General features: G+C 51.6%; 1 protein-coding gene across 3 annotated transcripts in view; it reads left to right on the top strand.

The window, feature by feature from the left end:
• ANXA11 (annexin A11) overlaps positions 1-9,128 on the top strand; it is a 49,432-nt gene extending 40,304 nt beyond the window's left edge. For all 3 annotated transcript variants that reach the window (XM_045581684.1, XM_036438075.2, XM_036438074.2), the window contains exons 7-15: positions 4-117; positions 1,613-1,703; positions 2,029-2,108; positions 2,219-2,275; positions 4,203-4,296; positions 5,333-5,428; positions 6,326-6,384; positions 6,562-6,684; positions 8,320-9,128. In XM_045581684.1, coding sequence (XP_045437640.1) covers positions 4-117; positions 1,613-1,703; positions 2,029-2,108; positions 2,219-2,275; positions 4,203-4,296; positions 5,333-5,428; positions 6,326-6,384; positions 6,562-6,684; positions 8,320-8,379 — 774 coding nt within the window. In that variant the 3' untranslated portion in view covers positions 8,380-9,128. The remainder of the gene's footprint in view (positions 1-3; positions 118-1,612; positions 1,704-2,028; positions 2,109-2,218; positions 2,276-4,202; positions 4,297-5,332; positions 5,429-6,325; positions 6,385-6,561; positions 6,685-8,319) is intronic.
• Positions 9,129-13,133: the final 4,005 nt, after the last annotated feature.

Here is a 13,133-nt window from a genome sequence, read left to right as displayed (position 1 = left end):
CAGGATTTGATCAAAGACCTGAAATCTGAACTGTCAGGAAACTTCGAGAAGACTATCTTGGCGCTGATGAAGACCCCAATCCTCTTTGATGTTTACGAGATAAAGGAAGCCATCAAGGTGCGTAAGCATGCGTGTATGTGTGTGTTCATACATGTGGACACAGCCCAGGGGAGGGCCTGGATCACGTGGTGTGTCTTAGCCCGCTCACTAGCTACCTTTGTCATTTTGGCTCTCCGCCAGCCCCTCGGGACCTTCCGGTGACTCCCCAAGAGGAAAGCGGAGGGTCATTCATTGTCAGGGACCATCCAAGTGTCTCCACCTTAATGACGTGGTGGGAGCTGGGGCTGTAGAGGGGTATGAGGCACGGGTGGGCTCATCCTCATTCATTAGCAAATGGCAGAAGCACGCGGAGCACTTGTGGCAGAACAGAGAGGAACAGCCTGGCGTGGGGACAGAGGGACAGGGATGTCACTGCAGGCACCAGGCGGGCCCTCTCGCCGCTGCTTCTGAGTCCACTCTGTGCTTCCATCTGCTCCTGCTCCCTCCTCGTCTGCTCGGCGAGGCCCCTGTCCATTTACCCCCCCGAGGTCCAGCCACAGCGGCTCCTGAGCCCAGGTTTTGAATGGCTCGGTTTGGTTTCGTACCTGCCCAGCCTCTCAGTTGTGACCAAGCGGGGAATCCTCTGCTGCCGTACGCCCGGGGATCCCCAGGCCCCCAGTGGGGATCCCTGTGGATGGGAGGGCAGCCCACAGAGGGGTGCTCTGGGAGGAATCGAACATTTCCTCCGTGGCGGAGAGGCGAGGCGGGGAGGCGCAGTGACCTTCCCTGCCCCAGGAGGAGAGGGAGAGCGCCTGGTGAGGAGCTGGAGGGAGAGGCCCCCCTGAAGCATCCTGTGTGCTTTCTTCTCCTGAGGGGTCAGGAGGCAGTTGGGGAGGGCACCTGGGAGTGGCCCTAGACCTCTGGCCAGCCCCTGCCCCAGCCATTCATGAGTTGTTGTTTGTTGTGGGGTGCTGGAAGCAACCAGGCGTGGGGTCAGCTGTCACTGACTAGCGGTGTGTCCTTGAGCGCCTGTGAAATGGGACGGTGGCTGCCCAGTGTATGGACCGGTGAGCTGAGGCCAGGGGGGCCGAGTGGCGTGTGAGTTAACACAACCAGTCCGCAGCAGTGCCCTGCCTCCCTCGTCCTCACCGTTCCTGGACGTCTGCCAATGCCCACGGTCCATGCTGAGGCTCGTTTTCCCGCCTGCCCACTCTCGCTTTAAACCATTCTCTCATTGTTCTCATCTCATTCATGAGCTGAACTGGGGAGAGCACAGTTCCGAGCCCCCATCTCAACCCACTGTGCCTGGGACAAGTCACTACGCCTCTGATTCTCAGGTTCCCGGTGGGTAGAAGGGGAACGATCCTCCGTGTGGTCCCCTCATCGCCACATCCCTGTCACCTGGGGCTGCGGAGGATGGCGGGCTGCGCTCAGAGGGACAGCCGCACAGGGGCTCTGTGGCTTCTGTTGCTGGGATTTGTACCTGGGGAGCCCGGCAGTGGCACGGCGCTGGCTCTTTCCTGGGTGCCAGTGAGGAAGCGTAACTAACTGTGGTTTGCGGTGCCCTCTGCAGGGGGCTGGCACGGACGAAGCCTGTCTGATCGAGATCCTCGCCTCCCGCAGCAACGAGCACATCCGGGAACTGAGCAGAGCCTACCAAGCAGGTAGGCTGCCCCAGGCCCAGGCCCTCCCAGATCCCTGTGTGTCCCGGGCCCGGTCACACCTTCTCCCATGGCCTCTGTTCCTTCCTGGATTCAGATTTGGGCCAAGCCTGACAAGAGGCCAGGACAACCTGGAGTTCACCACCCACCCCCCCCCACCCCCCCCCCCCCCCCCCACACAAAGATTTCCCAATGTGTGTGTTCCTGGGGAGCCTCGGGGGCCACCTGTCTCGAGCCCAGGACACCCGGGCCCTTCTCTGGCCGGTGACTGTCTGCAGTGGGCCTCTCAGTCCACCAGGCTACAAGGTGGGCCTTTCTCTTCTCCCAGAATGCAGAAAGACCCTGGAGGAGGCCATTCGAAGTGACACGTCAGGACACTTCCAGCGGCTCCTCGTCTCTCTCTCTCAGGTGCCTTTCCCACGCCGTGGAGCGGGGCCTCCCTGAGCAGGGAGGGGGAGGAGGGGAGCAAGGGGCAGCCCCAGGCAGTGGCCTTGACCACACAGCCTGTCTCCTTTCAGGGGAACCGGGATGAAAGCACCAATGTGGACATGTCGCTCGTCCAGAGAGATGTCCAGGTGAGTGTGTGGCCAGATCAGGCACCTGCCCGGGCTTCCCGAGCTGGTGGGAGGCCATTCCTCTTCCTGAGGGCGGCAGTCTAGGATGGACCAAGAACCGGCAGGAGTGGTCCCGGATGTGTGACTTCCAGAGGCCCTATCGGCGGCCGCCGCGGGGCGCATTTTCCTACCTGTAGAGGGAACTTCTGTGAGGACTGTCAGAGAGGTTGGTAGGTTGCGGTTATGAAGGTGGAACTTCGTGTGACCTGGCACTTCTGTTGGTTGCATTGCCATGATGTCTGCAAATGGGCAGAACCCACACTTCCTGGTGAAGCTTTTCAAGGTCTGAGCTTGGAAACCACCTGTCGCGTTAATTGTGCAGCCTTAGCATTCTGTCCTTGTGTCCAGTCTGGTGTGAGCTGCAGACAGAGGGGGGATGTCCCCATTTCCTCTCTTGGTCTAGGCACCTGAGTGCCCCTCTGGAGGAGTTTGGGTTTCCCACGAATGAATTCAGAGCATAGAGTCTGGAGAGAGCTCAGCTCCCTGGTGGGACAGAGCGGCCCTCCCTCTCCCTCGTCACTGCTCCTGCACTTCGGCAGGCTTCCCCGGGCACGGCCATGGTCTCCTGTCTCCCCCAGCGGTCAAGCTGAAGAGCACCTCTGTGGAGTGCCCTCTTGCTGGGGTTGGAAGAGAGCCACTCTTAGGATCTGGTCCATTTTGCTTGCCAAATGGGGAACTGAGACTCGAAAGGTTGACATTGTGCCCAGAGAAACATGGAGGCAGAGCCTGGACGAGGGCCCAGCCTCCTGGCTGTGTTCCTGCAGGGAATACGCTGACCCCTGGCCCCAGATTCCCTCCTGAGGGTCTGCCTTACCCTCCCCCTGGCTGGAGACACCCATTCCCGTTTCTAGACTCGGACAATCTCAAAGCTCCCAGGCTCTGGTTCTGGCCTCAGTGGGAACATTCCTGTTTTCCCATCTCTGTGTGGGCCGTGCCCCAGCTGATGCGGAAGTGGCCTCAGTCTCGAGGTCTCGTGCCTGCTGCTCCGCCTTCATGGCCTGGACCTGTTCCTGCCTCACTTGACCTTGGACCCCCTGATGGCCACCCTCCGCCCTGCATGTTCATGCCTGTAGATCTAAAAGCTGTTACCTGAGGCTGGAAGGCACTTTGGAGCCATCTGTTGCAAGGGCTGCAAATTGAAAAATATTTTGGACTCGTATTTTCAAAAGCTTAACAGGCAAATGCAAATTCTGCCCGTTTGCAAACATCATGGCATATGCAACCACAGGGAAAGCACCCTGCATATGAATCCCACGTCTGTAACTGACTTATCAGTTACTGTCATGCTCATCTCCATGTTCCTCTGAAAGATTGGAAACTTCACTTAGATCAGGATCTGGCTGCTTGTGTGCAGCGGGCCTGGCAGAGAGGGCCTGCATTGCTCCGTCACAGAGCTCGCTGGTGCTGAGAAGTAGCTGCCCTCTGTGGTTAGCCTTGGTCCCCACCTCTCTCTGGCCCTATTGGCTTTTGTTTTTGTAACCCCCAAACCTAACGCAGCGTTCACATTGTAAAGATGAGAGGGCCAGTGGCTGCCGAGAGCCTTGCGGCGAGTTGGCTGCGAGCGAGGACTCGGGTCCCTCGTCCTTTATCCTGCGTGCTGCTACTCCCTTGGTCGGTTAAAGCAGCTCATGCCCTATCCTGGCTCCCATCGGCCTTGGTTCTCCTGGGTCCGAGTTCTCCCAGCTTCAGGACCCGTGGTGTTGCCGGGGTAGGGATGTGTGGATGGTGTCCGGTCCTGCACAGTGAATGGAGCACAGCGGGGCACTGGCCCTAACCCTTCCCCCCGGCGCCTGCGGGGCCCGGAGTCTCTGCCCTGCTCTCGTGGGTGACCTGGACCTGGTGTCGGGTGAGCCTGCATGGGATGCCATGGTCCCCTCTGTCTGTCCAGGAGCTGTATGCAGCTGGGGAGAACCGCCTGGGAACAGATGAGTCCAAGTTCAATGCAATCCTGTGCGCCCGGAGCCGGGCCCATCTGGTGGCAGGTAAGGCAGTGCCAGGCCTCCCGGGCTAGGTAAGGAGGGCAGACAAGGTACAACAGCAGCTCCTCCCTGCATGGGCTCTCACCGCCTCGTAGTAACGGGTAAAGGGGGCCAAATATATGGTGACGGGAGATGATCTGACTTTGGGTGGTGGGCACACAGTGCAATATCAAGGTAGCCAAGATTTCAGGCGAACGATGAGCAAGACATTTCCCTTCACCTTAAAAGTTTATTACAAATCTCTTCCGACATCCTGTCTGGGTCTGTGTGACTATGACCAGGTGATCTCGAGCAGGAAAAGAGATTTGGCCCGGGCTGGTTAGTTCAGTTGGTCAGAGCATTGTTCCATCGCCCCAAGGTTGCAGGTTCGATTCCTAGTCAGGGCATATGCAGGAATCAACCAAGGGGCTCAGCAGGTGTGGCTCAGTGGTTGAGCCATTTATTTCTGGTGAGGGCACATACCAGGGTTCTGGGCTCAATCCCCCAGTAGGGGACGTGTAGGAGGCAGCCAATCAATGGTTCTTTCTCATCATTGATGTTTCTGTCTCTCCTCCATTCCTCTCTGAAATCAATAAAGATATATTAAAAAAAGAAAAAGACAAGCAGACAGTAACATAACCCCAAGCCTGTTCACATGAGCAGAAGCTACAGGATTCAGCTTTGTAGTTATTCCGGGCCGGGGTCCTCTGAAGTCAATAAAAATATGTTGTTGTTTTTTTAAGTGTTAGAGGTTCTGAGATGGCAAGAGGTCAACTCAAGAGGTGTGACTCTCCCCAGAGCCCTGGTCCCAGCCTTCTCTGCTGAAAGGCTCACCAAGGCCATGAGGGAGGTTACTTCCCCATGGAGGGGGGCTGTGTGTGCCACTTTCTAATCTAACCAACTGAGCCACCTGGCCAGCGCAGACTTAATTCCCACTTTAACGGCAATTAGTTATCTCCAGATACAGCTGCATTCTGAGGTCCTGGGGGCTAGCACTTCATGTGAATTGAGGGAAGATGACAGAATTCAGCCCACAATGTGTTCCTTGTCTCTTCTCAAGTTTTCAACGAGTATCAGCGAATGACAGGCCGGGACATTGAGAAGAGCATCTGCCGAGAGATGTCCGGGGACCTGGAGCATGGCATGCTGGCCGTGGGTAGGTGTCCTGGGCCTGCGTGTCTGCCGCCTGTGTGCCCGCCGGGACTGGCACGTACTGGGAGCTTTCAGGGTGCTCACCGTCCTCTGGTCGAGGGCAGGCAGAGCAGTGAAAGAACCACAGGACCCGAGATGGCCCAGTCCAGCGGGCTGAACGTGGGGGGTCGCCCTGCTCCCCATCACCGCCTGGTTGCGCCCCCAGCCGCCTGGAGGTGTCTTATTTCTATTTCAAGCGCAGCCCTGGGGAGGGCGTGCAGTGTGGGTATTCGTGGGAGAGAACCAGCTGCCCTGCTGGGAGAGAGGACTCATCCTGCCAAGTTCCCTCTAAAAATACATCCCCGAGGGCAGTTGTCAGATGTTTGTGATGGAAACACGTGGTTGCAACAGCAACACAAGCATCGCTGGAGGAGAGCTCCTGGCAGGCCCCGCCCCGCCCTCTGAAGCCAGCGCTCCAGGCCCCGCCCTCAGGGTTGGCTCCTCTTTAAACCCACTTGGGAGACACACGGTTTGTCCAGCTTTTGCTTTGCTTTTCTTGGAGCTTTCTGATGGGAGAGGTGACCAACCCTCCTGCTTCCCTGCGTGTCCCCTGTGGTAGGCCCCATGGCCTGAGCACCCTGGGGAGACATCTCACTCGGCCGTCCTTCCGGCCGTCCTTCCGCCACAAGGTTCTCAGCGTCTCCAGTTCACCCCTCCCACCGGGGGTTGCCGTTCCATTCTTCCCTACACGGCTCCTTTCGCCCTACTGGTGCCAGGAAAGAGGCCGGGGTGCCGTCCAGGCTGCATGTTTATCCAAAGAACTGGAGCCTGGACCGAGGCTGACTGACCCTGGAGGAGAAGGGGGAGGAGGTGGCCCTGGACTGTTGCCTGCAGAGCGAGTTATGCTGTTTCTCTCTTCCAGTGAAATGCCTCAAGAACACCCCTGCCTTCTTTGCTGAAAGGCTCAACAAGGCCATGAGGGTACGCAACTTCCCCGTGGAGGGGCGGGGCGCGGGGGGGCCAGCCTCACCTTGGCTGGGACCAGCGCTCCTGGTAGAAGGCATGGGGAGCTCAGCTCAGCCAGGAGGACTGAGGGCACCAGGGGCCCGGGAGGGTGGGACGGTGAGGCCCGTGCTCACACCTCGGTGGACTCTCTAGGGAGCAGGAACGAAGGACCGGACCCTGATTCGCATCATGGTGTCCCGCAGCGAGATCGACCTCCTGGACATCAGGGCGGAGTACAAGCGGCTGTACGGCAAGTCACTGTACCACGACATCACGGTACGGCCGCCCGCTGGGCTGTGGGCACCCTGCCACCACAGTCCCCTGTACCTCCCCACAGCTCCCACGGTGGGGCCTCTGCAGGCCTGGGTGTCTTGTTTGTGGACCTTATCCTTTCTCTCTCAGCTTTTTTTAAAAATATATATATATATTATTGTATTTTGCAAAGAGGAGGAGAGAGGGATAAAGAGCTAGAAACGTCGATGAGAGAGAAACATAGACGAGCTGCCTCTTGCACACCCCCTACCGGGGATGTGCCCGCAACCAATGTACATGCCCTTGACCGGAATCGAACCTGGGACCCTTCAGTCCGCAGACCGACACACTACCACTGAGCCAAACCGGTTTCAGCTCTCTCTCAGCTTTTACTTCTTCATCCAGCTGCCCCCAAATAGGTCCTCCCTGCTGCCACCCCACCCCTCAGCATTGAGGAGGGCAGGGCAGTAGCGTGGAGCCCAGCCCTGGCTCCTCTGCCGTGCGAGATCTGTGTGATCTACCTCAGCCCTCCAACCCATTCCCATCGCACCGCAAGGTGCTGGTGCTCCCCTGGGAGAGGTGAACGTGGATGAGGCAGTCCCTGTAAAGCACAGCGAGTGACGTGTGTCTGACAGTCACCGGGTGCAGAGCCCTGTCTGCGTGGCCCCACAGTTACTAGTAAATTCTGAACTCGCGTGAGCCTTGCAAAGGCAGTCACCATGACCCAGTCCCAATTCAAACCCATTAGCATGTACTATTGGGCATGTCGCTGGGAGACGCTAACTCCGTTGCCCTGGCTATAGCGATGATGCTCTCTGTAGAAGAGAATTAGTAATTAGCCACAAAGGATCACTTCTGTGCCAGCGGGCTGTGGGCATCTACAAGACCCCACAGGCCTTGCCTTCAATGAAGGACATGATTAGACATTAGCTAAGCGAGGCTGCACTTTGAAGGAAGTCCCGTGGGCTCGGGGGGGGGGGGGGGGGGGGGCGGGGGGGCGGAGACAGCAGTGTGAACTGGGTGCCCAGATGATACAGCGCCCCCACTGTCAGGCCGGCACATTTCCCAAGTGGGGCCCACTATTTTACAGTGTAATCCCCATTGGGTGCCTCAGAAATGCATGGGGAGGTGGCACCAGCAGTTAGCCCTGGGTGGTGGTGTGTCTGACTGTTTAAAATAGGGGTGTCGAACTCAATCAGAGAAGGGGCCAAAATCTAAAATCCAGCCTAAATTGCGGGCCGAATGGTTTACTGAACAGTCATAAACTGTCATTGTGATGGAAACGCAGCGGAGTGCAGTGATGGCAGCGCGGTGCGGGCCACATTGCAAGGCCTGGCGGGACGGATTTGGCCCGCGGGCCTTGTGTTTGACACATGTGGTTTAAAGTGTGTGTGTGTATGTGTGTGTGTGTGTTTCAGAATCTGACTTTGATATTGGGGTGATGTCACTTTCTGGTTTTTAAGGGGCTGGGGGAGGCCAAGCTGCATTGCCAAGGCCCTCGCTGCCTATGTGGGAGTCGCGGCCGCTCTGGGGCCTGCGGGAGGGGCATTTCCCTGGGATGGGCCTCTGCTCTGTGCGGGCACCTGGGATTAGAAAATGAGGAGCCAGGAGGCCAGACTGGCCACATCTCCCTCACTGACACACCCATTTCTGTGACAGGGAGACACCTCGGGGGATTACCGGAAGATCCTGCTGAAGATCTGTGGTGGCAACGACTGAGCGGTGACCGTGGCTCACTGTCCACCTGCCACAGTGATGCTAGGAAAAGGCCCAAAGAATGTCTTTCTGTTCCTACCAAACCCCAGTGCCGACAACCCGCAGAGCCTCAGCCCTGTCTCTCTCCCCCCTCCCCACCCCGCCCCTCCTGACCGTACTCTCGCCCCCCCCCCCCGCCCCTCCTGACCGTGCTCACCCCGCCCCTCCTGACTATGCCCTTGGGCCTGGTTGACCTGGATGCTCAGGATACGTCCTCTTCCCCCCGTCCCCTCTCAGCCTCTTGCTGCTAAAGTAGATGTTTTGACTCTGACTCATGCAGCCTTCCCCTTTGTTTGTAGCTGAGACACTCGGCTTCATTTCAGTCACATGATTTTAATGTTTTTGGAGGCATTTTTTATAATCATTGCCAGCAGGCACGTCCACTCTGCTGCCACCCGTTTCGGGAAGTGTGAGCGGTCGGGGGCCGTGCCATGTCCTCACTGCGGAGGAAGAGGGAGGACCTTTCAGGGCAATCTTTGAATCTGGTGAGAATGTCATGAGCTTTGTTAGTGCCAAACTCACTGCTTTTTAGAGGAAAAAAACAAAAACAAAAAACAGAAAGTCACCTATTCCTTCATGTAAAACCAGGGACTAGAGCAGCCCTGGTTCAGGGCTCTCTGTAATGCAGGATGTGCCTTACGTAACCCTGGACGCTGATGGCCAAAAGCTGTTTCTCAATTAAAGCCAGCCAGCTCTGGAACATTCTGGAAACGGCCTCTTTTCTTCTGCTTTGTGATTCTGCTCTGTCCCCAGGGGTTCCAACCTTATTTAGCCAGTGAAATTATGTGGCTTTACATAGAACTTGTGCTCAGGAAACCTGGGCATGAGGAGTTCACAGGGACCCAGGCTGTAAGGATGTTTCTGAAATCTATGAGGGGCCCAGACACTGAGAAGGGCGGAGATTTGGATCACATGAGAGCAAGGGAGGGGAGGAGCGGGGAGGAGGGGTGTGCTCAGGTCCGAGGGATCTGAGAGGTGAACTTCTGCAGATGCCCCTGGCCCAGGCAACAGCTGGAGGGCCATACGATGCCCATTCTCTTACTTGGATGGGGAGTTATAATCCTAGCCGAAGATTTGACCCTAGTTCTACGGTCAGCTTCTTCCTGCCCTGGCTGATATGACTGGAGTCAGACCTATAAACAGAAATCAACCTAAACCTCTTCCCCAGGAAGGTAACAGCTTACATTTTCACCCACCACACCTGCCACCTGTGCTCTGAGAGGGGGGTCATCACCCAGGCTTCCACCTGACACATGCAGGGTCCCCTCTCAGCAAAGGATCCAATCAGGCCCCCAACTCTGCGAGGGGCTCTCGCCCTCAGCCCTGGCTCCTTGGAAAGCTCTCCTTTGCCTAATCCTGGAGTTCACCCTGAACCTGGTTCCTTCCCAACAAGCCAGTCCTGAGGTAGAAAGAGCACTGGCCTGGGAATCCAGCATCCCTGTTCTGATCTCAGCTGAGCCACTGATTGGCTGTGTGATCCTGGGAAAGTCACTTCCCTCTTTGGGCCTCTTGACATTTGTAAAGTGAAGAGCCCCAAGTGAGTTTGAAAGGGAAACTGATGGGGAATAATAGTTCAGCAATCCCAGGTGGAGACCTCAACGCCCACTTTCTCTATTAGAACAATTGGACAAGGTAGAAAAGGAAACGGGAAACTTGAACACTACCAACTACCTAGACCTAACAGAGAACAGTGCACCCAGCAACGGAATATACACTCTCAAGTGCACATAGGAAATATCCAGATAGACCACAAAAGTAAATAAATTTTAGAAGATAAAAACCATAGAGTATCTTCTATGACCACATGAATAGATGGAAACAGAACAACATACTCTTTAAAAAATAACCCAATGAGTTAAAGAATAAATGACAGGAGAAATTGGGAAATACTTGGAGATTAATGAAAATGAAAACAATAACGTGGGCTGCAGTGGAAGCAGTGTTCAGAAGGAAACAGCTGTAAAGGCCTACATTAAAAAAAGAAAAAGATCTCAAACCAAAAACCTAACTTTCCATTTTAAGGAATTAGAAAAAGAAGAGCAAACTAAACCCAAAGCAACCAAAAGGAAGGAAATAAATATTAGTGCAGATAAACAAAATAGAGAGTAAAAGAAAAAGCAATAGAATCAATGAAATGAAAAGACCCTATGAAAAGATCAACGAAATTGACAAACCTTTAGTTAGATGAAGAAGAGAGACAATTCAAGTACTAAAGTCAGAAATGAAAGGGTTATTACTAGCAACTACATACAAATAAAGGATTACAAGAAGATACTGTTAACAATTGTATGACAACATATTAGGTAACCTATTATAGAAGAAATAGAAGATTCTTAGGAACATACAAATTCTCAAATCTGACTCAAATAAAAATTTGAATAGACTTATGAGATTAAATCTGTACTTTAAAAAAATCCCAATAAAGAAAAATAGACTTATGCATTCTATCAAATGTTTAAAGACGTGACATCAGTCTTTCTCAAACTATTACAAAATATAGAAGTAACTATTCCAATAAATAGAGAATATTAAGAAAATTCTTAATTCACCCTGAGACCAGTGTTACCCTGATACCAAAGCCAGACAAAGACATCACAAGAAAATGCAAAAATCCTCATTGAAATACTAGCAAACTGCACCTAACAGCATGTTAAAAGAATTACTTACCATGACCAAGTGGGGTAAATCAAAGAAATTATTCAAAAATCAATCGATGTAATACACATTATTGAGATAAAAACCACATGATCATCTCCATGCAGAAAAAGCATTTGAGGAAACCCAACAACAGTTAATGATTAAAAAAAACAAGAAACTAACTATAAAAGGGAAAATTATCAAACTGAAATAAAGAGCATCTGTGGAAAAACAGCTGATATACTTCATGATGAAAGAATGAAGTTTTAGCCAGGCAACTGGGCAAGAAAAAGAAATAAAAGGTATCTAAATTGCAAAGATGACATAATTGTATACACTGTGTGGCCAGATTATTATGATCTCTGAATGCATAATAATCTGGCCACTCGGTGTATATCCTATATAATAAAAGGCTAATATGCGAATTGTCCCCTTGACCAGGAGTTCGACCAGCAGGCAGGCCCATGTCCTCCCCCTGGCCAGGCTGGCCAGAACCCACCCATGCACGAATTCATGCATTGGGCCTCTAATATATATATACTGGCCAGATTATGCATTCAGAGATCATAATATCATAATAATCTGGCCACTCAGTGTATATATGAAATCCTAAAATATCCACATAAACTCTTAGAGTTAATAAAGGAATTCAATAAAGTTGTAGAGTAAGATACATGAACATAACAAAAATCAGTTGTATTTTTAAACATTAGCAATGAACAATCTGAAAATGAAATGAAAACAATCCTATTTACAATAATATCAAAAAGAAAAATATTTCAGGATAAATTTCACCAATTAGTGTAAGACTTGTACACTGAAAAACACAAAAATATAAAACATCCTGTGCTCATTGATTGGAAGACAGTATTGTTGACATGACAGTATTCTGCAAGTTGATCTACAGATTCAGCCCAATCCCTATCAAATTCCATTGCCTTTTTGCAGGTATGGATAAACTGACCCTAAAAATCCTATGGATTTGCAAAGGACTGGTCCCCAAATAGCCAAAATGACATTGGAAAAGAACAACAAAGTAAGGGAACCCATACATCTTAATTTCAAAACATGATGCAAATCTACAGTAATTTATATAGTATGATACTAGCATAAAGATAGGCACAAAGACAATGAGATAGAATTGAAAAATCAACCTAAATTGCTCAATTGATTTTGATAAGGGTCCCAGAACCATTCAATGAGGAAAGAATATTACCTTCAGCAAGCAGTGCTGGGACAACTAGGTATCCCAAGCAAAGGAATGAGGTTGTATCCCTACCTCACATCATATATAAAAATTAATTCAAAATAGATCCAAGAACTAGATGTAAGACCTAAAACTATAGAAATCTTAGAAGAAAACAACATCCATGACCTTGGATTTGGCACTGGATTCTTAAACATGACACCAAAAACACAAGCAACAACAACAAATTGGACTTCATCAGAATTAAAACTTTTGATAAAGAACATCATCAAGAAAGTAAAAAGATCACCCATAAACTAGGAGAAAATACTTGCAAATTATATATCTGATAACAGCCTAGTATCCACAACATAATTCTAACAACAAAAGGCAACCCAATTTCTTAAATGGGCAAATACTTGAATAGGCATTTAAAACCACACACATACCTGGATGGGATTGGAGAACATTATGTTAAGTGAAATAAGCCAGTCAGTGAAAGAAAAATACCACATGATCTCACTCATTGATGGATAATAAAGAACATTGTAAACTGATGAACAAAAAGATAGATACAGAGACAGTAAAGCATCAAACAGACTGTCAAATTACAGTGGGAAGGTAAGGAAGAGGTGGGGGTAATAAGAGATCAACTGAAGGACTTGTGTGCATGCATATAAGAATAACCAATGGACGCAAAACTCGGGGGGGTGAGGCATGTATGGGAGTGGGGTGAAGGGGGCAATGGTAAGATATGTACACATATAATACCTTAATGAAAAAATTGTAAAAATATATTTAAAATTTAAAAAAATAAAAAAGTGAAACCACACACATAAAGGCAGTGCCCTCGGCTCCCGGATCTGTCTCCTGCTTTGACAGTGTTTGGACGGAA

Source organism: Pipistrellus kuhlii, unplaced genomic scaffold, assembly GCF_014108245.1.
Source record: "Pipistrellus kuhlii isolate mPipKuh1 unplaced genomic scaffold, mPipKuh1.p scaffold_m20_p_15, whole genome shotgun sequence".
NCBI classification, from domain to species: domain Eukaryota; kingdom Metazoa; phylum Chordata; class Mammalia; order Chiroptera; family Vespertilionidae; genus Pipistrellus; species Pipistrellus kuhlii.
Note: the sequence above shows the minus strand (reverse complement) of the source record. Positions and strands in the feature narration are given on the sequence as shown.